This window comes from Mustela putorius, unplaced genomic scaffold, assembly GCF_011764305.1.
Source record: "Mustela putorius furo isolate JIRA1106 unplaced genomic scaffold, ASM1176430v1.1 tig00000081_pilon_pilon_pilon, whole genome shotgun sequence".
In the NCBI taxonomy this organism is placed as follows: Eukaryota; Metazoa; Chordata; class Mammalia; order Carnivora; family Mustelidae; genus Mustela; species Mustela putorius.
The window spans coordinates 1,602,028-1,628,939 of record NW_025421272.1 but is presented as its reverse complement, the minus strand read 5'-3'; the positions used below and the strand labels follow the sequence as shown (position 1 = coordinate 1,628,939).

At 44.9% G+C, this 26,912-nt stretch overlaps 1 protein-coding gene across 13 annotated transcripts in view; it reads right to left on the bottom strand.

Annotated features, from left to right (window-relative positions):
• The window catches only part of DEPDC5 (DEP domain containing 5, GATOR1 subcomplex subunit), a 137,138-nt gene that overhangs the window by 20,962 nt on the left and 89,264 nt on the right, over nucleotides 1-26,912 (bottom strand). For 8 of the 13 annotated variants that reach the window (XM_045067719.1, XM_045067747.1, XM_045067927.1 and 5 more), the window contains 8 exons: nucleotides 25,015-25,132; nucleotides 24,414-24,581; nucleotides 23,419-23,638; nucleotides 21,996-22,129; nucleotides 16,245-16,353; nucleotides 13,084-13,149; nucleotides 2,724-2,878; nucleotides 204-281 (listed from right to left, as the gene is read on the bottom strand). In XM_045067719.1, the coding sequence (XP_044923654.1) occupies nucleotides 204-281; nucleotides 2,724-2,878; nucleotides 13,084-13,149; nucleotides 16,245-16,353; nucleotides 21,996-22,129; nucleotides 23,419-23,638; nucleotides 24,414-24,581; nucleotides 25,015-25,132 (1,048 nt within the window). The remainder of the gene's footprint in view (nucleotides 1-203; nucleotides 282-2,723; nucleotides 2,879-13,083; nucleotides 13,150-16,244; nucleotides 16,354-21,995; nucleotides 22,130-23,418; nucleotides 23,639-24,413; nucleotides 24,582-25,014; nucleotides 25,133-26,912) is intronic. The other 5 variants (XM_045067779.1, XM_045067833.1, XM_004766362.3 and 2 more) reach the window with 1 other exon arrangement.

Genomic DNA, 26,912 nt, shown 5'->3' with positions numbered 1-26,912 from the left:
AGCCTGCAACTTAACCACAAGTATCCCATTTTACAAACAAGGTAATCTAGGCTCAGAGAGATCAAGGAACTTATCCAGGGTCTCACAGCTGTTGAACAATACAGCCAGCTGAATCCACCAAATCACACTGCCCGAGCATCACTGTGTCTCAGGGCTCTGAAATCTTCCTACCCTTGCACTCATACATATAACAAACCACTTACGAGGGGTGCTTCATGGCTTCCAGGATCTCCGTCAGGGTGGAGGATGAAGTTAAGGAGCTTGCTGCCAGCTGCTGAGAGCTGTAAACAGAATGTCCAGTCAGCAAAGCATGGGGACACGGGTGCGGTCAAGAGCATGACCTTCAGGAACCATTCTTACAGAGCTGGAGGCCAAGGATGACAGTGATACTGAAGGCATTCAAGCGAATGCTGGTCACTATATCCTAGGGATATCTCATGGGGAGTTTCCTACTTTGAAAGCGTACATGTTAAGATTCAAAAAAAAAAATCAAAGTGGTTTTGTGTCCAAACTTGTTTCCCTTAATAAGCACCTCCCCTTTTAATTAATACCTCAGCCACTTCCGAGAGATCTCCCTGGACAGCTCTGGTTTCACCCCCAAAGCCTTCCCCACCATTTAATCTCACCAGAGAACGTTAGGTAACCTGGTAAGAGCAGGAGAGAGAGAATTCCAGTATCATCGCTTACCAGCTGGAGGGACTCTAGTTCCCTCATCTGAAGATGGGGGTGATACTATTCCTTATCTTTTGGGGGTGCCATGAGGCTAATGTGTGTAAAATATTAAGTGTAGGGGCGATACCCACAAAGTCTCAAATGGTGAACAATACTGAACATAATAACAGTAATGTCAACTGGAAACTCAGAGAGGTTAAAGGAACAGATAAAGGTTAAAGAGCTGGGAGGTATCAGGGTCCGGGTTTGAATCCAGGTCTGCCTGTTTCCAAAGCCCAGAACTTTCTACCACCTATCACCTTAGTTCCTCCTCAGTGGTCTGGCTTTAAACATATGCAATACTTGACAGCTGAGCCCAGATTACTGGGTGGGGGACACTCCTAGCCGCTCACCATACCAAACCTGGAGCTTATTCCAGAAGCTCCTCAAATCCATAAAACCTCTCCCTTTCCTCAGTCTCAGCCGCCTCTTCCTATTTGGAGCGTCCAGGACTCCGTGGAGCATTTCAGAATCTCAGGTTTAAAAAAGCCTGTGAAGGATGCCTGGGTGGCTCAGTTGGTTAAGCAGCTGCCTTCGGCTCAGGTCATGATCCCAGGGTCCTGGGATCGAGTCCCACATCGGGCTCCTTGCTCAGCAGGGAGCCTGCTTCTCCCTCTGCCGCTGCCTGCCATTCCGTATGCCTGTGCTCGCTCTCTCTCCCTCTCTCTCTCTGATAAATAAATAAAATTTAAAAAATAAAAATAAAAAAAAATTTAAAAACCTGTGAAGACACCACCCACTCCCGCATGAAGTGAACTTCCTTCTAAGTCCTGAGTCCCTACTACAAGAGTCCAAACAAGAGGCTGTCCCGCCTGCAGGAACATCTTCGATGGCAGAGAACTTAGCTCCTCTATGCAGCCCATTTCCCAGGGGCAGTACCAACTGCTAGTCAGTTCTTCATCACAAAATGGGACCTATTCTTTGTCATTTTCATCATCATGATTTGTGACACTTCTGGTCTTCTCATCTCCAGCCCAAGAATCCCCAGTTCCTCTTTTCTTCCAAAAGCAGAACAAAACCTGCCACTCAATGAGGAAGCAGAGAAATTCACTCCCTCCCTAGGCAGTCCCTCCACTCTCCTCGACGTCCAGAGCCGAAAAATCAGCCAGGCTTGATGGGGATATTGGGCCTGGGGGGACAAAAGAGACTAAAGAAGTCCAGGCTGCCTGCTGCCTCTGAAGTGATCCTCAGCCCTCCTGGCCAGAGTGAGTGAGGTGCCCTGCACCAGAAGCAGGGAAAACTGGCAGACCACGGGACAGAAAGGAAAGTGGGTGGCCGCTGGCAGGGGCCAGCCAGGTGAGCTGCCGCAGGGGCCCTTTTGCTCTCGGATAAAGGCATGCAGAAGTCACATCTGAAACCATTGCACCAAGGACTGCTCAGGTCGCAGGACAGTGAGGCAACCAGAATAGACTGGGCAGAATATTAGAAGGCTAACACAGCTGGGAAGGAAATCAAAAAGTTGTTTTTCAGATGTGACAAATCGTAATAAAACCTAGGGCTAACTTTCTCAAGTAAATGAGGTCCAAGCAGCTTCTTTTTTCCTCAGATACTCAGGAATAGGAAAAGGACAGCCATGGTTGGGGCACAACAAGCCACTCATCTGCTGTTCATTTCTTCAAGTTGCAGATACTGATTGTCCATAGGCAGGCATTAGGTGTGCCACACTCAACAGGATAGACTGGGTCCAGGATCCCTTCCCCAAAGTCCACTCCTGCACAATGCCTGATAACTTCCCTGGGTCTCTGTGGGCACCTGTCAGCTATCCAGGAAGGAAGGCAGGGCACAGATCCTTAGCCCCATCAAACAGGTACCGCTAAGACCTGAGTTAGCAGGTTTCCAGGTAGAACTACACAGGTAGAGAGTTCCAGGTAGTTCCAGGTAGAGTTCCAGGTAGAACTCACAGCTGAATCAGATAGTGGATCTGGGACTCTGGACTCAGCCTCCACAGCCTCTGAGGCCAGACCCTCCCCAGTGCTTCCCCAGTGCATGAGTTTGGCCATTCTGAGTCTCACCTGCTGTCACTGGAGTTTGCAGGGGGGAAGCTCTGTTCCCCTGAGTTCTGGGAGTTCCCAAAGGCCTGGCTGTTGCCTCTGTCCACAGACTGGCTTGTGCTTACCCCCAAACTGGTGCTGTCCAGTACTGGGGTAGCTGTCTGGTCCACAGACACCTAAAGGAGATTTGAAAATGAACAAAACAATGAAATTCTTTAAGGCTATTTATATATGTGATCCTCCCCATTCCTCTCTCCTTCTTAACCCTCAGTGGTTTGTGGTGAAGAGCTACAGGAGCCCAGCCCAGTCTCATGTGGGCTGCCTTCTATCAGAGCCATGGGAATTCCTGCACCCCACACCACAGCTGATAGGAAATCGCCATTCACAGTGAATCCCCAGAACCAAAAAATGGCTCCAGCACCTGACTCAAGCCACAGATTTACACTAAAAAAAAAAAATCTCCACAGAAATAGTAAGAAAGGCAACACTCCTGTGAGACTGAAAAGTGGGAGAGAGAGAATACAATTAGAGACAAACGGGTGAATATCCTAGCAAACGCCCTCCCTCACTATGGCTTACCCTGCCACCCCAACCTTCCTTTCCTGTGTCTGTCAGCAGGATATCAACCTTCTAAGTGTACAGGCTCAATCCTCAGGGGCTTCTGGTAGCTCCCTTCCTTCTCTAGCTTAACCTCTAAAGAGAGGCCTAGTTCTGCAGCCTCGCCTCCGCCGATTCACATGTATTTCCACATCATGCCTATTCTCCCAGGAGAGGCTGTAACAGTCTCCTACCTGACCACCAACTGCAGCCTCTCATCCCTGAAGACACTACCTGCCAGCCACCTCCATTTTCATCCTCCTAAAAAAAAGCAGTTCTAATCCCATCGCTCCATGACTCTGAAATCTTTCAGGTCTCCCCATGAGCTACCAAACTTGTAGAGCCTTGCAGGTCCAGCACAAACAACCCTGGTTGGTGATGGCCCTGCACAGCCGGCTACTCACCCACATACACATTTCCAGCCAAATCAGATCCCGTGTGTTTAATCCCGTCTGTGTGCTCTGCTGACTCAAGGTGCCCTTCCCTACAACTGTAAGCTAAAAACCCATCATCTTAAGTGCTATTTCAAATGCTGCTTCCTCAGTAAAATGTCTTCTGACTCACTCTCACCCCAGCTCCCAAAGGAAAACCATCTCTCTCACTCTCTACTTTGGATCTCTATAACCCCCTCCTGGCAGCTGCCAATTTTTGCTTCATGTAATATTTTATTGGTCTTATTCCCTTTAAACATCTTGAGAGCGCAGGACTATGACCTGTTCACCTAGAAGGGCTATACTGTACCCCACAGCAGATACCTGGAGAGAACAGCACTTCCAGAGCACTCCAGGAAAAATCTGACTCCTAGTCCCTCTTATATGGGTTTCTTAAGTACCTCAGAAGGGAGCCTTCTATTATCAAACATTTTGTTGGATGTTGTAAAAATCACTCCTTCTAAAATGGGGTGTCCCAAACTTGGCACCATTGCCACTAAAAGCCAGATGAGTCTTTGGGTGGACTGTCCTGTACCTTATAAGATGTTGAACAGCAACCCTGCCTTCACTTACTAGATGCTGGTAACACCAGCACCCCCAAGCCCTCCATTTTCAGCTGTGACAATTAAAAATACCTCCAGATACAACCGAATGCACCCTGGGAAATAAAGTAGTCACCAGTTCTTAAAGAACCATTCTCCTACATCAGGCTCAATATTTCCAAAAAAGACCACACAGACTTTGCTAGCACCATAAACACACAGAGAAATGCAGCAAGAAGCAGCTTGCAATTACCAATCACCATCTGCCTCTAACCAGCAAGACTTAGAAACAGGTACTAGACCATAAAATTAAATGAGAAGGGCGCCTGGGTGGCTCAGTTGGTTAAGCAACTGCCTTAGGCTCAGGTCATGATCCTAGAGTTCTGGGATCAAGTCCCACATCGGGCTCCCTGCTCAGCAGGGAGTCTGTTTCTCCCTCTGACCTCTTGCCTCTCATGTGCTCTCTTTCTCTCAAAGAAATAAAATTTTTTAAAAAATTAAAAGAGAAGAAGCTAATTGATGGGGGCTAGACCCAGCTCTTAGGTCCTATCTTCCAGACCCCTATAGTGGGGTTAACTCTCATCTACAGCACCTGAGAATTGCCCAACCAGCCTAAACTGCCAGAAATTTACATGATTCCTATAGCTTTATTTTAGCAGGCCCTCTGAATCAGAAATTGGCAAACATTTTTTGTAAAGGAGCAGAGAGTAATTATTTTAGATTTTGTGGGCTACAGGGCCCTGTTGAAACTACTCAATTCAGTAAGAAGGACAGAAGCAGCCCAATAAAGTAAATGAATGGGTGTGGCTCTGTTCCAGTAAGAATTATTTACAAAAGCAGATGTGGGTCAGATTTGCCCCATAGTTTCCTGACCCCCTGCACTATATCGTATAATGTCCATCTTTCAAGAGACTGCTTAGAACTTAATACCATGAAAGATTATGCTTCTCCAGGGCAAATGGTTTGCCTTTACCTTATGATCACTCTGAATCCTAGAATAGATGTTTCCCACTTTTCTTTGGCTCCGAGATAGTTCAGGGCTGAATTTAGCATTAAACTCTAGATAATTTATAAGACCTCAGATGATATCCTATCTTAAGTTTTTCTTTTCCTACATTTCCTCATTTAGTCACATTTTATTCTGGAGGTTGCATTTACTGCCGTAACCCACCTGAAGGACCTTTCTGGAATGAACAGAGAGACAAGGAAAGTTGGATGGACAGAAGGGCAGAATTTGCACAGAGGCCTAGAAAAGGCAAGTGGTGGGAGGTGCTTGGTATTGGATGCAATAAAAATAAATAAAAATAAAAATTATTTTTTATTTTTTATTTTTTTTAATTTTAAAGTAGTCCCTGCACCCAAAGTGGGTCTCAAACTCATAACCCGGAGATCAAGAGTCACATGCTCTCCCAACTGAACCAGCCAGGCACCACAGGTGCAACTCCATTTTAAGAACCTTATTCCAAATCCTCCTTACAGAGGGGTTCCAATTAACCTGCATAGACACCCCCACCTCCAGAAGCTGCAGGTGAATCTCTCCATCCTCTTTTGAGTAAGCTACAGTTAGGGACTTGCTTCAAGAACAGAGTATAGGAAGGGAAAAACAGTAACTTCATAATGGAGATCGCTGACAAATACTACAACACCAAGTGATGAAGGCTCCTGTAACCAATGATGTTGTGTGGATCCCATGGACCCCCTAGTATGATGTGAGGAGAAGCATACTTCACCACTGAGCTATTCTTGTCAAGAATCCATAACTCCACCAGAAGAAAAACATCAAGTCAGTCCTGATTCAGAGGCCTTCTACATTGTATCTAGCCAGGGCTCCTCAAGATTCTCCACATTGTTAAAAAACAAAAACAAGGAAAAACTGAGAAACTGTCACAGAGGAGACTTGGGAGACACTAAAACTAAATGCAACTTGGTGCCCCTGGACTAGAGCCTGGAACAGAAAAAGGACATTAAAAGAAAAGCTGGTGAAACCCAAATAAAGTCTGGTATTTAGTTAATTATTAATAAACCAACCCTAAACTGCAACACCAATCCCCAGTCCCATTCCCCCTTCCCTTACGCCTGAAGCCATGGGAGAAGATGAGGGATGAAGCTCCACCAGGGATGCCCTAGAGGTTGGCACCATCCACAACAGGCACCCCCAAGGAACCTCCAACTTGTGTGCCTGTCACGGCCCCACTTTCTGATGCTGGAAGACCATCAGCCACCAGAAAGCTGCCACATCTGCCAGCCCAGCTCTCTAACTGTACCTCGAGGGTGGCAGACAGAACATACTGCTTTGTCTTTTCTGAAGACAAAGTGGGCTAAGTGGCATACCTGGTTTCCTTTCACCTGGCTCCTTGAGGGCATTTAGAGGCATCATAAAGGGACCCATGACAGAATCTCATATTCAGAGAGCTTGGAATAACTCTCAGCTCCATAGCCAGGTTTCCCAAGCTTTATAGTATCAGGGAAGGATGGAATATCTTTTATTTTATTTTATTTTACTTTATTTACTTGACAGAAAGAGAGACACAGTAAGAGAGGGAACACAAGCAGGGGGAGAGGGTGAGGGAGAAGCAGGCTTCCTGCTGAGCAGTGAGCCCAGTGTGGGGCTTGATCCCAGGACTCTGGGATCATGACTGAGCCAAAGGCAACCACCCAACCACCTAGGTGCCCCTGGAATATCCTTCCAAATCAAACCTCTGCCCCCCTGCCCTCATGGAGTTTGCCATCTGGGTATGGGAAGGAAAAACAGACATTAGACAAGGAACGCCCATGTTAGGACAGCCCTATGCCTAGGAAGCGCTCGGGATTTCTGATCTCAACTGAACCACATTTTCTCCACAGGTACAGCCTCCCTCTTCCATATGTCCATCCTAGCCCCTGACTCTGAATGGTTATTTATATTTTCATATCTCAGCACCACTCTTAAAAAAAAAAAAGGAAGAGATTATTAATAAATAGACATACAATAAGATCAAATAAATATATGAGAAAATCCAGTGAACAAGGATAGAAAAAAATGAGGAAAAAAATAAACAAGGGTAGGAAAATGTGACATTCTAGAATATCCATAAGTACTTCAATGGTAACATTTTAAACGTCTAGACCTGTTCCATGCAATACAGTGATTACTAGCTATCTGTGGCTATTCAAATATAAATTAAAATAAAATGTAAAATTCAGTTCCTCAGTTGCACCAGCCTCTTGTCAAATGCTCACTAGCCATGTGTGACTAACCATCTGTGTTGGACAGCACAGATACAGAACACTTCCATCATGACAGAAAGTTCTAGTGGACAACACTGTTCTACAGCAAAGGTGGCAAAATGAAAATATGTATAGGGACTATTGATATATATCAGCACAGCTGGCTATTACCAAAAAAAAAAAAAAAAAGGAAAGGCCACACTGCTGGGAAGGAAACCAGGACCCAAATCTAGCTTATTTTATAATACAAGACAGAAACCTGTGTTCTGTATGAAATTTCCTGATTTTTAAGTATTTGCAACCACTTCAAGAGTTAAAAATGCACAGCAAGGCTGAACATGTTTTCAGGAGCTGGGAATGAGATGAATGTCCTGCAGGTAAAACTGTGCTCATGGCAAAAGCCTTGCACAGAGATTTCTGATAAGAGCCTGACTGATGGTGAAGAGTTTAGGTGAGGGCAACTGTTGATTAATATGACCCTAAGGTCCTCTGGGGGGAGGGTAGAACTAAGCCCCCAGGGACATGAGCCTTTTGTTCACTCTTGTCTCCAAAGAGAGAAAACAGATCAAAGGGTAAAAAGTCCACTTTTGGTCACTGACTCTGACTTCCCTGGGTTCCCACAAGCATGCCAAAAACTTGGGCCCTAACAGCTGTGGCTTCAAAGTGCACTCTGCAACAGCCTGGGGGCCTATGGGAGCATCTCTGGGGCCATCACAGGGCACACCTGCTGGGGGCTAGGAGCCTTTTCCAATCCCCCACATACTTAAGCCAAAATGGTTCCACAGAAAAGAAATTAATTTATCCACAGAAAAGAAAAGGGTTTTTTGGGTTTGTTTTTTTTGTTGTTGTTCCATTGTTCAAACAAACATTTTCGTGTCTATCTCCCCCATTAGTATATCTCAGGCAGTACTTACTGAGTTCCTCCTAAATGCCAGGCAGGTGCTGAAGAATCAACGGTGAGCAACACAGACATGGCAGCTGCCCTATGGGAGCCTACAGGCCTATAGTCTCATGAAGTTGGGCACTAATCAAATCCCAGCCATACAAACACAGAAGTGGAACCAGGATTAGAGCAGAAAGGAGGGGCACGGGAGCTGTATGAATCTTTAAGATGTAGGATTTGATTAGATGGCTTGGAGTTAACCAGGCACAGAGGGAACAGTGCATGCCAAGGCACTGTGGGTGGAAACTTAGTGCCTACAGCAGTGTGGAGAAAGGCTCTTGTCGTTGGAGTCCAAGAGTGACGAAGAGGATGACAGAGATGAGGTTGGAAAGGGAGGGAAAGCCTTGATCATGCAGGCCCTTCCAGGCCATCATAAGGATTTTGGCCTTTATCCTAAAGGAAGAAAGCCACATGTTAAGGACTGAATATGTGCTCCCAAAATTCACATGCTGAAGCCCTAAACCCTATGTGATTATATTTGGGGGTAGGGCCTTTGGGAACTGATTATGTTTAGATGAGGGCAGGAGGGTAAAGTCATAATGGGATAAATGTCTTTGTAAAAGGAGGAGAGACCACAGTTCTCTATATCTGCCACCTGAAGACATAAGAGAAGGCGGCCATCTGCAAGCCAGAAGGAGACCCTCACCAGGAAGCGAATGTGTTGGCACCTTGATCTTGGACTTTTCAGCCTCTAGAACTCGAAGAAGCCAATGCACCCCTTAAGCCCCTAGTCTATGGTATTCCATTACAGCAAAACCCTGGGCTGGGAAACAGACTGCCAAGAGCCAGGATGGAAGCAAGGAAACCACGCTGGAAGCTCCTTCAGGACCAGCGTGAGAAATGGTCACAGGGACTGGTGATAAAAATGAAGGAGAAAAGGAGGTGAGTCCTTGCTGGGGTGAGCCCCTGAGACCCATGCCTGCTTTGAGAGTAACGGGCTGGGGGTCAGAGGATGGGGGAGGGAAGAAAGCCTAACATAAACTCAGGCCTCAGGTGGCAGGGGCTTGTCCTCTTGACTATGATATTCCCTCCAGCTCCAAACCACAGACTAAAGATACCAGGCTGAATTCTGAGGAAAATTTCATTACCAAGGGCTTCTCATGCCCTCTAAATGCTTGTGTCAGTTTGTGATGATAAAAATCGATTTCCAGAAAGCACTGAGTAGCTCTGTTCCGGTTATCAGATAGAGTGACAGGTTCATTATCATTAGAATGATGAATTGGTGGCACAAGGAACTAGTTTCCACGGCTGGTGCACAGCCCTGTTACCTGGAACCCTCTGCACATTGCTGTCTGTTTTAATTTTACAGGCACTTTCTTCCCTGAGCAGAGTCAGAGTCAGGGTGATTCCCTCCTACCCCCTTTGACCAGAAGGAACCCCTTGTCAGTAGAAAGCTGTTGTGAAGGGCAAAAATCACAGGCAAAGTCCTGGCGACTCAGAGCTGGAGGACTTACATTGCAAGGTCCTACAGGGTCATCCCGAATTTCAGAGATAAAAGGCGCAGGACACGTCACCCAGGTCCAGTGCATTTTTATGCACGCACACACACACACTCAGGAAAAACAGCTGATGGCCCAATCAAGCTGGGTCAATACCTGGTACCCTCAGCCCGTCCTCCCTTCCCTCTCCCACACACAGATACACGTATGGGGGAAGGTACTACATGCCAGGGTCCAAACTAATCACACAGAAGCTTCATTTCAGTTCCCTCTCAGAGCAAGCCTACAAAGAAAACATGACTAGTCCCATTCATTCTACAGATGAGAAACCTGAGGTTCAGGGAGGTTAGTGCAGCTGCCAAAAGGCTCACAATCAGTCTGATGCCAGAGCCAACACACTGTCTTTATTTATTTTTTTAAGATTTTTTAAAAAATCTATTTATTTGACAGAGAAAGAGAGAGTGGCAAGCAGAGGGAGAGGGAGAAGCAGGCTCCCCACTGGGCAGAGAGCCTGATGCAGGGCTCGATCCCCAGACCCCAGGATCACGACCCGAGCTGAAGGCAGATGTCCAAACAACTGAGTCACCCAGGTGCTCAGTAGGGAGTGACAGTCTTTTAACACGTAGCACCAGTCTCTTAAGGAGCTCATGACCCATTCTTTGCGGTTCCTGGTCTGGGAACTGGGGTGGAGAGCAGAGGCTGCTGGAATGGCGAATAGGCTCTAATAAGCAGCTGTCCCAAATGGACACAGAAACCTGGCACGGTAAGAATCCTAGGCTAATCCCAGCCACTAGCCAGCCACCACATCCCATGCAGCCTGCGACATTGTCCCTACCTCAGGCATTATTAGAAGTGCGTTACCTAGTTTCCAAATATGTAGGGCTCTTCTAGTTACCTAGTTGTCCTTGACCTGTTACTTAACTGCTCGGTGCACAGAAAAATGCTTTATGGGATTTCATTCCCTTGAAGTCTGTTGAGAAATGCATATTCTTTATAATCCTCAAAACTATCCTACAAGGAAGATATTTTTATTCAAATGAGGAAACTGAAGTTCAGGAGGTTAATTCACATGCCTAAAGCAGCTCCCTGGTACAGTGCTGAAGACGAAATCTGAAAGGAGCCCTCTGACTCCAGTGCCCCACTCCACTCTCCACATATCATGGTAGAAAACAAACACAGCAAATTCCATGTTACGTATATTTTAACACAACAATAATAAATAAACCAAACAAAAACAAACTGAGCACAATCTCATTTTGTGTCAGTATAGAGGATCCCTTACTATATATGAGCAGAGACAATCTTTTGATTTATGTGTAAGCTTAACAACATACTTGGTCACTAATACAAACTTTATTCGTGTGCCTCTCCCAACAGTTCATTTTTATACGTGATTTCCAACTGTGGGAACTTGTCCATTTTTGTTTCACCTGGAAATCCGCCAAGTGAAGCTGTGTGGACTGCTACATCGTTATGGGACTTATAAAATAATTCCCTTCTGGCTCAGCTGATTTTTCTTATGTTAAATTCTAATCCAAGTCAAAAACTTTTCATAACAGTCTCTTGTTAGAAAGTAAAAGGTTAATAAGTCCACCCTGAGTTTGATTTAAACCAAAAATGCAGCGTGCCTCCCACACTCAGAGATCAGAGATTCTTGATTAGAACTCAGAGATCCCCATCGGGATTTGCCCAGGGTGACACAGCTCACTGGGAAGAGGCAAGTGCAGACCTCTGAAGACCTGCAGAGACAAGCACAGCATCATCTGACCTCTTAAGAAAGGGAAGACTCCAATGCTCATTACCCCCTTTCCCTCCAGGTACGTGTGCTAAATGGTGCAGGGGCTCAGCCACTCACGATTTGTGTGCCTTTGACCAGGTAATGTATTAAGCCTCAGTATCTTTATCTAGAAAACGGGGGGATAACACCAATACCTCAAAGAAGACTGCGTGTGCAAAACCCTTTGCACAGTAGCTGGCAGAGTGAGGACTAAATCAATGTTGGCTTTCTGAATATCACCAGATAGGGATCCCTTAACCTTTGCCTTTGAACCTCCAAAGTCCTGTCCTCCTCAGTCCATCTCTCTCTGCATAAGCCCTGTGGATTATTTTTTTTTTAAGACTTTATTTATTCGCCAAAGAGAGAGAGAGAAAAAAAAAACACACAAGCAGGGGGAATGCCAGGCAGAGCAGGAAGAGGGAGAAGCAGGCTCCCTGGTGAGCAGGTAGCCTAATGTGGGACTCAATCCCAGAACCCTGAGATCATGACCTGAGCCGAAGTAGATGCCTAGCTGACTGAGTCACCCAGGCATCCCTAAACTCTCTCAATTCTTTCAAATCTCTGTAACTTAGTCAATTTCGTATATTTAGGGGCCTTGAAAAAGGGTATAGAGTCTGGTTTCCCTTCCCCTAGGTCCTGTCAGAACAGTAATTACTAAAGCCAATCACAGAGCAGGGGTCACAAGTCAAGCCTGTTGGTCCTGGATTTAAATCCCAGCTCAACCCTGTACTATGTAAAGCACAACTTCTTTGTCCTTCAATTTCTCCATGTTAACAACTTACGATAAATTAACTCACAGGTTAGGTAGTGAGAATGAGATGAGAGAACACTATGTGTTTGGCACAGAGCAACTAAGACTTCCAAGACTGTTTAGTCTTGGAAGGCCTATGGAGGTCTGGTTCAAACCCTTTATTTGGACTAAATGAGTTAAGGGAAGTCCAGAGGCGAGGCAAGCTGCCCAGTGTCACCCATCATTAAACCTATGATGAAGCGTATGCCCTATTAATAAATGTTTGCTGTTTTTGACCACTTCCTGCCACACTGCTATGAATTTATCAGGTTGCATTAGGAGGAAAAAAGTAAGTGCTCAGTTCTTAAGAAAGCATATTTCACATTGCTTCTATTAGATGGACAAAACACCTGAAAGGGAAGATGCTGCTGATGTGGCAGAGAATTGGTGGCAACTACATGGCAGAAAGAAGCAGACTCGGGAAACAAGAGCATCGATGCTGATGGTTCCTCTGCTCTCCTGCATTCATCATTTGCATTCCCCTTTGTCGCCACCAACCCAATGGAAGGGAATGCACACCTCTGAGGCCAAATTCAATTTCAGCTGCTCTTCAAACTCAATTTCAGCCCAAGTCTATCTGTTCAGAGCCAAGCAGAAGCCTTCTGCTGATGGGACAGGCATGCACGAGCTGCAGAGCCCTCAGAGTTTGACTGACCTGTGGGTAGAAGGCAGACGATGCTGTGCGCGGGCTGCGGACAAACTCCATAAAGAAGGCCCCGTCCTGAAGTCAGAGGAGGAGGAAGCAGCGGTGGCAGCAGCAAATGCAAGGGAGCGAAGGGACGAATGTGGACCCGTGGTGAACCATCAGGGGAAAGAGAAGGGTATGAAAGAAAAAAATAAAAATAAAAACAAGGAGGGAAGGAGAGAAACAAGGGCACATGAGGGGAATGGAGAGGAAACAAAAAGAGAGAGAAAGCGGGGGGGGGGGGGGGGAGAGCGATCCACCCAGAAAGACTATATCCAAATGCAAGCATTAGCAGGAACTCACACCTTCCCAGGCAGAATGTCCCATCTGTGTGGGAGCAAACACAGGGATAGAAGGTGTGTCCAAGCTCCCTGAGGTCTCATCAGAGCCTCACTTGGATGTTGCACCCTCCCACATAGCTCTGAACTTTCTTCAGACCTATGTCAAGGGAGAGGAAAAGGCCACAGAGCTGCTTGGTGAGGAGGTGGGGGAAAAGCCTGTAGGGGTCACTTCCTGGCCTCCCACCTGGCTGGGTGACCAGCAGCCCTCTTGGGGAGATACAGAGGTTTGAGGTCTTCAGTTAATAAACACGGCAGCCAGATGGGAGAAAAGGATTCAATGCAGGCAAAGGTGGGATCCAGAAGCAGCAATACCTTCTCCTCCACTGGTTGTATAACAAAATAACCAAGAAGCTGAAATACACATAGTGTCAGAAACATAAGCACTCATAGGATGGGAGAGGGGAGGTGGGAGAGCTCTCAAGCTGCCTTCCCTGCTGAACCCTACCCTTGTGGGGTACAGGATTCCATGTATTTGAAACAAAAATGGCTTTCCCGAAGACCCCTCCTTCCATCTTTCTTAAAATCATTAAGTGTCCTCTTGTCCCTTCCAAATACTTTTACTTTTTCCACATTATCACTGAAATTCAGAAATGGCACTTGATAAATCTGAAAGTCTGCTTTCTTACAACTTTTCTCCAATTCTCAAAGTAGAATCACTGAACTATGTGAGGGTCCATTTCATCCATACTGCTGCCATTTCCCGATCAACCACTTTGAAGTCAAGTAAAAAATCATGGGAATGTGTGGCTGTGGAGATGCAAGTTCAGGGACCACTCTTTGCCTCCTAACACAAGATGCTGACTGGAGACACTGTTGGCATTTCTGAGTATGTCACCCAGAGGTCTTCCCTTTGACCATCTCATAAGACCTTCACTTCCCTTTGATTGCTTGGGGATCTACATCGGCCACAAATGATAATCATCCATGTGGATTTTTAGCATTCATTTGGAAAATGAGAAGAATGTTCTGAACAGCAATCTAATATTTGGCCATTGGTGCATTTTAACCTTACTGCTTGTGGTTCTATAAGTTCTCTACTTCTCAGGCCTGTCCCAGGGACTAGTTCTAATCCTCAAAGATGGCAATAAGTATGGGTAACAGCTAGCGGGCAGCACGCAGGGCGCCTTTGCAATCTCATTGTTTCATCTGTGTCCCTTCTCCACTAGAACACAGAGAATCAGACGGGCTAATGCTGCTGAGATTTACGTAGACGTGAAAAGATTCTTTCTTAACTGACAGATCATTCCTTATGCAGAGACTGCATATCCTTGGGACTGTACGTAAAGTCACTTCCTAGAGCTGGGTGAGCAAACTACAGCCTGCAGATCTGGCTACTGGTTTATTATAATTTCTGAGCTAAGGGTAGTTTTTAAAATTTTAAATGAATATAGAAGTACCTACATTAAAAAAAAAAAATGCCTACATAATACCCTTGATCTTGCCTCTTGGCTCACAAAGCCTAAAATATTTATTTAGATTTGACAACCTCTGGTCTAGAGAATATATAAGCTGCCTATAGTCTCAGATGATACTCTTTCTCAGATTTTAATCCCTCCATCCTCATGGGATATATTTATCCCAAAGAAATAAAAAGAGATGTGGTCAAATAATTATGTGCAAGGGTGCTGTTTGCAGTATTATTTATAATTGTGATACAGTGCAGAATAACGGTAAAAATTTAAGGAATAATTACCAAAATTCTTTTTGGTAAAGAAACCATCTACACTTTTAACAAAAAAGTAAGTTATAAATGAAGGTCTATCTATATGATGAAATATTGTGTATTTTTTTTAAATCATGTTTTGAAAAAATAGTTAACTGACTAGGACATTTTTAAGATATGGAAGTGAGGGGCGCCTGGGTGGCTCAGTGGGTTAAGCCGCTGCCTTCGGCTCAGGTCATGATCTCAGGGTCCTGGGATCGAGTCCCGCATCGGGCTCTCTGCTCAGCAGGGAGCCTGCTTCCCTCTCTCTCTCTCTCTCTGCCTCTCTGCCTACTTATGATCTCTGTCTGTCAAATAAACAAATAAAATCTTTAAAAAAAAAAAAAAAAAGATATGGAAGTGAAATTTAAAAATACAAATACATATACAGACTTATAAGCATGAAAGTTGGCCACAGTTTTGAAAAATAAAATACATCTATTGAATCTCCTTCATCTTCTAGTGATAGAGACCAGATAAGACAATGCATAGTCAGCTCACCTTGACTCCCATACCAGATGATCTCACATTCTGAATTTCCCTGAATGAGTAGACAGAGCCAAGTGTATCGGTCTTAAAGGATACAAAAAGCCTGACCTATGGAGTTTTGTACTTACTATTCTATAGGAGAGGCCCAAGGCCCCATATTTTGATCTTTTCCCCCACAGGATGCCTCCATTTGACTATATTTCTCAGGAGTTTAAGCAAACAGATAGGAATTTCTTTATCAAAGAGTGAGCTCTCATAGGAGCTACCCCACTAGCTTTCTACCTCCTGTCTGGGAGAGCCAAAGATGTAGCTGAAGGAAAACCAGATGGCCAATTTCACAGCTCAAGCCAGATCTTGGGACCTGACCAATATAGTTTAGCCTGACTGTGTTATATCTGCATTTATCTAGCAGCTAACTTCCTTACAACTTCGAGCAGAAACGGCTTCTACAGAAATGGCAATGCTTAAGAGGATTCAGGGTAGAATTCATACAAATCCTCAGCACATTCATCCCTGGATTCGAATCACTCTTCATTTTCTTCTCCACTTCGGGTCCCTGAGAGCACAAGGCAGCTCCCTGCTGGAGTGGTCCCCTTTACCTTTCGTGGGCTGTCCACGTAGGTGGGAGTCATGGCAACGTTGCTGCTCTCAGCTGGCTGGGAGGAGCTCTTGGCACCATGCACAGCTGCCTGCTGTTCTCCTAAACACCTGAAAGATGGAAAAACACGCCTGTAGCTTGCTGAAAGCCCCTGGTAAAGGGCCATGTCAGCCAAGATGAAATGAAGACAGGTCAGCTGTCACCTCTGAAATATAGACTTCTGCTTTGTTTCTCTCTCAGGCCCAACACAATACCCTTAACTGCATTCATTTTCCTGGACAATCACCAGTCCCCCAAGGTAAATAAGAAAAGAGCCCAATTTAAGAAGCACTATGGCAGTACCTATTACTTTGAAAAGTGAAGTAACATGGTGTGAGTGGCTCCACCCAAGAACACCATTTTTTTTTTAAATTTTATTTATTTATTTGACAGAGAGAAATCACAAGTAGATGGAGAGGCAGGCAGAGAGAGAGAGAGAGGGAAGCAGGCTCCCCGCTGAGCAGAGAGCCCGATGCGGGACTCGATCCCAGGACCCTGAGATCATGACCTGAGCCGAAGGCAGCGGCCTAACCCACTGAGCCACCCAGGCGCCCAAGAACACCATTTTTTTAATCCACTGGGAAGACTTGTTCTGTTTGTATTAAATATACCAGCAGAAGCACATTCTGAAAATTAGGGCTGCATTAACATGGCATAAACTAGATGGGGAAATGAATTGACTCCCCATACATTTCAAAGGTTTACATGTTAATTTTTCAAATGCACACACTTGATATCCTTACCCCGCCCCCCAGCCACACAAATCTAACAGAATCTAACAGACACTATTTCATAACCAGAGACAACAATGGTTTCTTAGAACATCTTATCCCTCTCAGCTCTGATGTACATAAAAGTATACTTCCACGTTTATTTTCCTTCTATCTGTACTAAAAATAACTATGAGCTATCATAACTTAAATGTTCCCCCAAATTAGACTGCTTCAACACATCACTGAATTTTTGTTTGGAAGATTCCAGAAGTCTCACGTTATATATAGTCTTAAATCTTCGTTATTATTGCAAAATATACTTCCTGCAGTGGGCACTGTCAGGCACTGCCCAGGTCCCTCTGCTGTGGCCTTGCTGTCATGGTAGCTGGGCATACTGTCCAGCCAGCTCACCTGTAGCCCCTTCGGGGACAGCCCCAACTGCACAGCAGCCTGTTCAGGCTCTTGCCACACCACCCAGAGCAGCCCATAGACAATGAATGATCCATGAGGAAGTGTGCAGGTCTGGCCATGTTGGTCCACCTGGGCTCATCTCTGAAGGCTGTTCTAGCTCCAGAGGTGGCCCAAAGCTGTCCCTGGGGCTATGCTGCACCTGGGCTTCTCCCTCAGTCCACTCTTGCTTCCTACACATGCTTATCCCACTGACTCTCCTTAATAAACATCTTGCATGAGGAAAAAAAAAAAATCCTGCATGTTAAACTCCATCACAGTCTGCCTCCCCAAGAACCCAGTCTGTAAGACTTCCCTACTCTCAAATTCTGACATGTTTGTTACAGATTGTCAAGTAATTTCATACCAGAGATTAAAAATCAGTTTCCATGGTAACCTGTTACACTCTTTTTTTTTTTCTAGTTTTTATTATGGAAAAATTTCAAACACAAGTAAAAGAGCTAAGATAATGAGTCCCTACAAATTATATACTTAGGGCCAATTATGACTCATCTCTACCCTTTAGCGACACATCCCAATTATTTTGAAGCAGAACTCTCACATATTATTTCACCCATTAAGAACTTCAGTATGCACTGTATCCCTAAAAGAAAATAACTTGTGAAAAAACACAACCACAACTCCAATACACTTGAAAATTTTTAATTTTCTAGTATCAAGTATTTCCTCAACTGTCTCCCAAAAATCACTTGTACAGTTTGTTTGTTCAAAGCAGGTTTCAACTAAGGTTCCTACGTTGCACTAAGTTATGTCTCTTAACTCTCTTTTAAGGCATAAGTTCCTCTTCATTTCTCTTTATATCTTTATATCTTTATTTATTTATCGAAGAAAGTAGCTCATTTGTCCTGTAAATTCACATAGGCTGGATGGGCTGATTTTCTCCCTTTACTGTTTATCATGTTCCTCTCTGCCTCCTACCTCCTGAGAACTAGAAGTTTTATCTAATGGCTTGAGCAGATTCAGGTTCAACTTTGGGCAAGAACTCCTAAGTGGTGTTGTGTACTTCTATCTGGAGGCCTGTAATGTCTGGCCCTCTCTCTCTCTGGTGGTATTAATGGCCACTGGTGAACGCTGTTAGATCCAGAAGTTCATTAAAGATCAGACATGGTAATAGTCTATCATTCCTTCTGTACCTATGAGCTGTAATACTGAAAAAACACAAACCTCCCTACACCAATTACTTTGTTACTCTGAGGTGTAATTCATAGAGGAAAAGCAGAACTAATGCTCAATTCTTTCCCATGTCCCTACACCACACTGTCTCTATCACACTGAAGTGTGTTTTCCTCTGAGCTTCATTCACAAATGTACACTGTGACATTCTCTCGTACTTCCCCAAGGCTGCAGGGACAGGAAGCCCTGGTTACCACCTCCCACCTCCTCCCGTGTCCCCTCAGATGCACATGACAATTCCCATTTACTGAGTTGTCTTCCTTGTGGGGAACTGTGGACTAGGAATCAGGGATTCAGAGGCGAGTAAAACCCTGTTTGGAGGCTCCTTGTCTGATGGCTCAGAAGAAGGGGACCTGCCCGAAAACGAGCAGTTCTACTATACATATGTATATGTGAAAACATACAGAGAGACACGCTGCCTTCTGCTGGGATGGGGTTGCCGGCCAAGCCTCTATGGAAGCAGTGACAACTGCTTTTTGGTAGTTTCTGCCCTGACTTAGCTGTCATCAGGTTATGCTCATCTATTAAGAGGAGCAGCTGGGCCAGCACCAGCTGCCCAGACTGGTCCCAGTCATGAAGACAATGGGCAGAAGGCTGAGACTTTGGGGGCCTCTGTCTTCCACGAGAGTCTGACTAAACATTGACCCCAGATACAGACTAGAAGAGAAACGAAAGAAACACAGTTTATGGTTAAGATGGCAGGACTATAGATGAAATTTTTAAAAATTCTTTTCCATATCGCTATAGCATTGTTTTTCATAATAAACAAAATTGGATCTGCTCAGTGCAGCAAAAGCAAAAGAAAAGCACACAAATAAAAAATGCTATGTGAGCAAACATTATATAAAGGTCTGGCTCCCTCTGCTCTACCTCCTGCACTGAGAAAACGCAGCAAGTCACCCAAGAGCAGTCATCTGGGGAGAGAATAAGTCTTGGGTCTCTCTGTCCTGCCTATTCCTGGGGGTTTAGCTGAGAGTCTCTCCCTACACATGGGGGGGGGGGGACACTCCCACCCCAACTACCCTGCTTCTTCCAGGCTGAGCAGAAAGCTGCTCCTTGGAGCATACTAAATGGTGACTCACTGACAAAATAAGATCCCCACCCCCACCCCCAGCTTCACACCCCTCCCAGCAACATATGTTCCTTGTTCTTTTTTCTAGCAGGAAAGATCTGTGATTAGTTATAGGGAGGACCTGCCAGGCTGAGTTCTGAGCTCTTCCCTTGGTCAGACGAAGGTAAGAGGACCCAGTTCCCTCAGTAATGAGCCCAGCCTACATGTGCTCTCTTCCTCTCATTTACCACCCCAGTGTCCCCGCCAGGTTCCCTTCTCTCCCTGTCTCCCTTCCTTTCCTTTTTTTTTTTTAATCACCGTCTCTCCATCTTCTGTGGCCTTTTGCCTGACTACTGAGAGCCTGCCAAAGAGTCTCTGTCTCTTGAGGCCCACGTCCCAGGCCTTCCTATACATGGGGCTCATCTCTGAAAACACTTCTGTCAAAGACACTGACTGGATATTTCATGCTATTAAGGAATGACTATAATCTTTTAGACAAATTACAGTATTGGGACTTTTTTTAAAGGGGTACTTCTCTTTCAGTGATATATACTGAAATATTTTAAATAAAGAGATATGATGCTTGAAATTTAATAAAGAATAAAAAGGGAAGGTGAGAACAAGTGGGATATAAATGAAATAAGACTGGCCATGAGTTGATAATCATCGAAGTTGCCATGACAGGTAAACAGGGATTTATTATACTAGTCTACTTTATCTGTTTGAAATTTTCCATTAAAATAAAACAAAAAAACTTGCAAAGGATCCCTCTTGCTATGAGAACATGCAAGGATAGCCTGGCATCCATGTTCCCACCTGTCTGTCCAACTGCAACTCCACTATGCCTCAAGGTCACTCGACGTGACACGTGGAAAGCCTAATGGACACAGGTACCTGCTGGACACCACATGGCCTCTCACACCAGAGAGACAAGGTCTAGCCTCCCCTAACACCTGTACAGGGACCCCCAGTATCCTTTCCTCTATCATTCCATGACTATTTACTGTGCACATCCTATATTCCAGGCACAACACACAGCCTCTACTCTCAGAGCACAGGCAAGCCAGGGGGAACATGAGTAAACCCTGGTAGAATTCTGGTAAAGGCTCTGATGCATGTTGGCCCGAGATGCTGGGAAGCACAGAATCTGAGTTGGCTGGAAGGACAGAGGGGCAGGAAAGGCTCCTACAGTGGGTGCCACCTGCACACAGAGGTATTTTCTCCTCTTGCCCAAGTTCCCTCCTTGTCCCTCTGTATAGATACTTCCTTTCCTCCAAGGCCAACTCAAATCCCCCCTCCTGTGATGCTGTCACTGCCCTCCCAGGCAAGATATGGCCCCACTGGCATCCTGGGAAATGGAGTGCTTACTGTTTATGAAGGGACCACACAAATGCCTAGAGAAGCTAGCCAGGTCACATGCCTGAGGGAACAGGGCAAGCCCAAGACCAGAGGGTGTGCTGGTTTTCCAATAAACCAGGGGGCATGTGCCCATTCTAAAGCACCAGTCCTCCCATGGCGGGGTAGGCACGTGAGTATGCATGCAGCACTATAACTGAGGCTCTTCTATTTCTCAAAAGATTGGATTTTATCTATTATCTATAATACAGTGTTGTGTATATTGTCTATAATATATGGTTTTACATATAATATAATCACGTATCATGTTGTGTATACTATATAATTTCCTGTAAAATCCAGATTTGTATTCAAAATCTCCGAACTAAAAAATGTGGCTCAGCTATTTTAAAAATATTTTGGGCCTTTACGGCAGTGAAACTACTCTGTAACAGTAGCTACATGTCATTATAAATTTGTCTGAAATCCACAGAATATACACTGGATGATGATGATGTGTCAACACAGCTTTGTCAATTCTAACAAACGGACCACTCTGGAGGGTGGTGTTGACAATGGAGGAATCAATGCAGGTGTGGGAGTCAGGGTGTATATGAGAAATCTCTGTTCCTTCCATTCACGTTTGCTTTGAACCTACAACTGCTCTAAAAAAATAAAATCTATTAAAAAAGAACAAAGAAACAAATAGAAACCTCACTTTGTGGGCCAAAGAAAATGTATCTGTAGCTCAAATTAAGCCCCAGACTGCACGCTTATAATGTCTGGCATATTTCATGTTATTTGACACTTACCAGGTATTAACCCAGCTTTCTGGCTCATGTATGCATCTTTTTCTTAATTTCAGGCTCCTTGCAGATAGAAATTGTATTTCACCCCCACTCACAAGGTGAGGCACTGAAAACCTGTGGAGCCTGTGGGGTGGGGATGAGTCTCTTCCCAAGCAGGCACTTACTTCTGACTGGCTTCCATCTCCAACAAGGCGGACAGAGCTGAGGTTCCCTTCTTCCCAACAGGGGGGCCGGCCGACTCAAGGGAGTGTGTGGCAATGGGCCCGGTCATCTGTAAGCCTTTCATGGTGGTCCCTTTCTAAAGCAGACAAGAGGAAATAAGGCCATCAGCCCAAGTGGGCTCCCTCAGTGGATGCCACTCACAGCCCAGAGAGTGCCTCCTGCAACTGCTGTGCGTCAGGCCCTCTGGGAATCCAATTCACAGAGGCAAGCAACACAGACCCTTGTTATTCGGTAAATGCTGAAAACTGCTTTTTTGCTTAAGCTGAAGGCTTGAATGCCTACTGACTCAAAATAAACTGCCTCTTTGAGGTGGAGTCCACAGATTTTTTCACCCTTGTCCTGAATCTAGGAAGTAAATAATGTTTTATCTAACTCACAGAAGAAGAAACTGAGTCCCAGAGAAGTTAAGTGACTTATAGTGAATCCCACTGGAGCTGGAGGTCAAGCTCTAATCATCTGGTTTCAAGACCAGAGCTCTTTCCACCATGCAGGGTCTTTAGGAAATCTTTTCTTTCTTTTTTTTTTTTTTGAAATGTTTCCCGTCATAGGCAAGGCTGTGGACAAAGGGTAGCCAGTGTATGGGGAAGAACACTGAACTTGGGGTTAAAAACATAACTGATGATGCAGTTCTACTCACACTAAAAAGGAAAACTTGGATGAATCCCAGAGGCATTGTGCTGAGTTAAAGGCGGCAGTTTCCCAAAAGATTATATTATGTGATTATGTGCATATGACTTTTAGAAAAGACAACAATATAGTGACAGAGAACAGATCAGTGGCTGCCAGGGGTTAGAGATGGGGCAAAGTGTGAGATAAAGGGTAGCATGAGGAGTTTTTTGGGGAAGTGATAGAACTGCTCTGTATCCTGATTATGTGAGTCTATATATTAAAAAAAAAAGTTAAAATTTATAGAACTATACATACACACACCCAGAATTCCAGCTCTGCCCTTTATCGGATGGTGTCCTCAGCCATATCCCCACCCCATGGGCTTCAGTGTCCTCCCTGGGTAGTGTGTGGGTGAATGAATGCTCAAGGTGCTGGAAATTCTAAAAGTGATACAACAGTAAGCAAGTATTGCTGCCATTACCCTCTTGAGTGACTTTTACTCAGTAACCCAGCAGAAGCCACTGGGCTTGACATGAGGTCTCACCTGGGAAGCACATGAAGGAGCTGTGTGTCCTCAGGGCCACAGAACACTGCCATTGGCCGCCTGGTACCCTATCCCTCCCTCCTTCACCCTACACTGGAGAACACACTGTTTTAGATTTAAAATAAATTGTAGAGTAAATAAACTGGCCAGAGAGAGGCCCCTAAGATAGGAGGAGACCAAGCACAGTCCCCAAGGGGCCTACAGAGCCCTACCCGCATCATGCGATCTGAGCGATGTCTCCTGCGGATTCGGTTCAAACCCTCCACGAAGCGGATAAACCCATCCAAGAGCTGCCATTCCTCCTCATCTGCCCGGGGCCTGTCCCCATAGATGTCGCAGTGGGCTTCCCCTTCTGTGATGCGCTTTGTGGCAGTGACACAGGCTGGTAGCAGCAGGAAACGGGTCCTCCAGAACTTCAGAGACTCAATTAAGCTGTGAAGGGCCAAAGGGAGAAAAGGGGGTGGTGGTGAACAAAAGCAGGTAATGCAAGCACTCTCAGAACACTGGGGTGGCTCAGTCGGTTGAGTGTCTGACCCTTGGCTTCCACTCAGGTCATGATCTCACGTTCATGAGATCAAGCCCTGTATCCAGTGGGGAGTCTGCTTCTCTCCCTCTGCCTCTCTAAAAAAAATTAAAAAAAAAAAAAGGCACCCCCAGTGAAGGTCCCATCTCTAGCCTGTCCTTGGAGCATGTATGTAAGGGGTCCTCTCCCCTTGAGTACATGTTTGTCTAATATTACATCTCATGGCTTCATTTGAAACACAGCTCTAGAGGAAGATCACAAAGGGTACTTTTAATTTACATCCCAGAGATGTCAGGACAGTTCTGTACACCCAGACCCAATGGAGTTGTGGCTTTTTATCACCACAATATTAAATCACACATAAAAATTAAAGATAAAAAATGAGATACCACAGGTAGTTAGGAAAAGGTTAAGAATATGATCTACACTGACATTCCATCGAAGAGGACTTCATCACTGAGGTTTCTGTCATTTCATGGTAAAATGTGCATAACAAAATGTACTATTTTAACATCCTTCAGTGTACAATTCTATGCCATTAAGTACACTAATGCAGATGTGCTTTTGTTCTTCCATGTTTTCTAAAACAAACATCATCTTGTAATCAGAAACAAAAGGACAGACATGTTCAAAGTCAGGCACACACAAGGTAGCTGGATGGAAAGCCAAAGTATGTTCTCTGACCTGAAGTCCTCAGAGCCGGCAGAACAGATATACTGATCTAAGTAATTCCACTTGTACTCCTCTAGCCGCTCATGGGAGAATTCCACCCAACAAGAGACAAACTCTGAGTCCGAGTGGGAAGGGCAGAGGCTGTAGGTATAGTGGATCTGGGCAGATTCATAAGGGTACCTGAAAAACAAAGGGCATGCCCAGAAGTCCAAAAGAAAATCACTACCTTCCCACCCCTTTCCATCTCAATACAGTTAGCACCATCCTTGGCATTCAATCCTCAAGTGTGGTAACCAACTCATCTCCTTTCTTAAACTCTGTCATTCTTTTATCCTCTCATTCTTTATTTCTAATGGGCTTGCTAAGAATCAAGCTAAACATTACAAGCTGAGTCAAATCCCTTTTAGAGGCAGGTGAACTACAACAGTAAATAACCCTAGAAAACAAAATAGTAATTCTAAGAACAGGAAAACCAACCACTCAACCTGTGTTGGTTTTAATAATGTGTCACAGAATTCACTAGGTGCACAGCAGGCATTATAAACAGAAGTTAGGATATGGAAACAATTCAGGACAGTAGCAGAAAACCTGAGATTTCCAAGGAAGGACTCACTTAGGAAGGTAACGTGTCACTGTGATCATCTTATCCTTCAGCGTCACTTTGTGGAATGTTCTGCCCATACTCAGCCAATACTGATCCTCCTCCTCAGGTCGGTTTCGGGACACAAGGCCTAATAGAGGGACGGGGTGGAATCATTTCCTCTATCTGGTTGAGGTTCATTCCTTTAACAGACAATAACTTCTCTTCCATATACAGTCAGAAAAGGAAAAACAAAAGAAGCAACTTTTTCTCTTGAGGAACAGTTTCCTGGAAAAGACTTATTCTTGGTTAAAAAAAAAAAAAGTCCTGAAGTTGGCAGAATTTTCTGTTACTAAGCCAGCCAACAGCAGACAGAGCCCAGAAGTGCTGACAGCATCCAGAAGACGCACTCAAAGGTGAACAGCCTGACTCCTCAGCCTCCAAGAAGGAAAAGTTCTGGATTAGATGTTAATGGGCCAAGAGTCAACTCTGGGACTGAAATGGAGCTCCACTCTGCTCCAGCACAAGCTGCCACCCTGGCAGTTGAGGTCTTCACCCCAGGGTGGCGGTCAACCTGGCATCAGCTTCAATGACTCCCACAGCCTGCTTCTGTCTTAAAGAACTTTTTTCTCCAAACATTGGCTCCTATTGCTTTTTTTCTGCCTTCTCTTCCTGGGCCACAATCAAGATCATATGGGTCATTTAAGGTCACCGTCAAATGCCACTTCCTCCAGAAAGCTAGCAGAACCCATCCGCCGTCTGAATTCTACTCTAGATGTGGCTCCCCATGTGTGTATCTCACACCCTGCAAACTGGAAGTTCCACAAAGCCGGGGTCCAAATCTTGTTTGTCTTTAAATTTTCCAGAGCACCTGGCAAAGTGCCATGCCCACAGCAGGTATTTGAAAATATTAGTTGAACTGAGTTGGGCATCAGAAAGAGGGAAGTTATGAGGAATCAAGAAAAATACGAGCTCTCAAGAGAGTAAAACTAGTGCCTCAACAGACAAGGGAGCCAAGACAAGATTCCCATGATCTCAAAATTAAAGGCTCCTCTTGTGTAGTTCTGAGAGACAGTCACACAGTGCAAGCAGCATGGGAATTGTTAGGACAAGAGAAGACAGCAGAGGCTGTGGAAAATTTTCTAGGTGACAGTGAGGGGCACACTTGTCTAAAAGAGGTCAGGCTTTGACTCAGAGGACCCTGGGTTAAACCACAGCACTTCCATTTGCCAGTGGTGTAACCTTGGATGTCAAGTCTCTAAGTCTCCCTTTCTGCAACTAGAAAGTGGGCTTGCATCTGACTTCAGCTCAGGTCATGATCTCAGGGTCCTGGGATCAAGTCCCGCATCAGGCTCTCTGCTCAGCAGGGAGCCTGCTTCCTCCTCTCTCTCTGCCTGCCTCTCTGCCTACTTGTGATCTCTCTCTCTCTGTCAAATAAATAAATAAATAAATCTTTAAAAAAAAAAAAAGGAAGGAAGGAAGGAAGAAAGGAAGAAAGAGGTCTTGTCCCCCATCCCTGCATCGTTCTTTCTTGCAACCCCCTGCTTGCTGTCAGGAAGTCATGGAACAATGTTCACGAGCACCTAGCACAGTACCGACCCCACTCTAAATTAGTTCCTGTTTTTATTCTGCACAGCACTCTTTACAACCTGTGATCAAATAAATACTTGTGGTTTATTAGTTCAACGACTGTCTCATCCAGTAGACAATAAACTTTGAGGACAGGGCTGTTCTGTTCACTACCGGAACAGTGTCCCTCTCATAACCAGTAGTCAACAAATCTTCAATCAGACACAATGTCACTTATAATTACTTTTCCAGTAATTATAACAACAATGATACCATTTCTGTTACTACAGAAATAAAAGAATTAAATTTATTGAAGGAGAAAAGTAGCCAGAAGGGGTCTTCTATAGACTCTGGCTAACTAG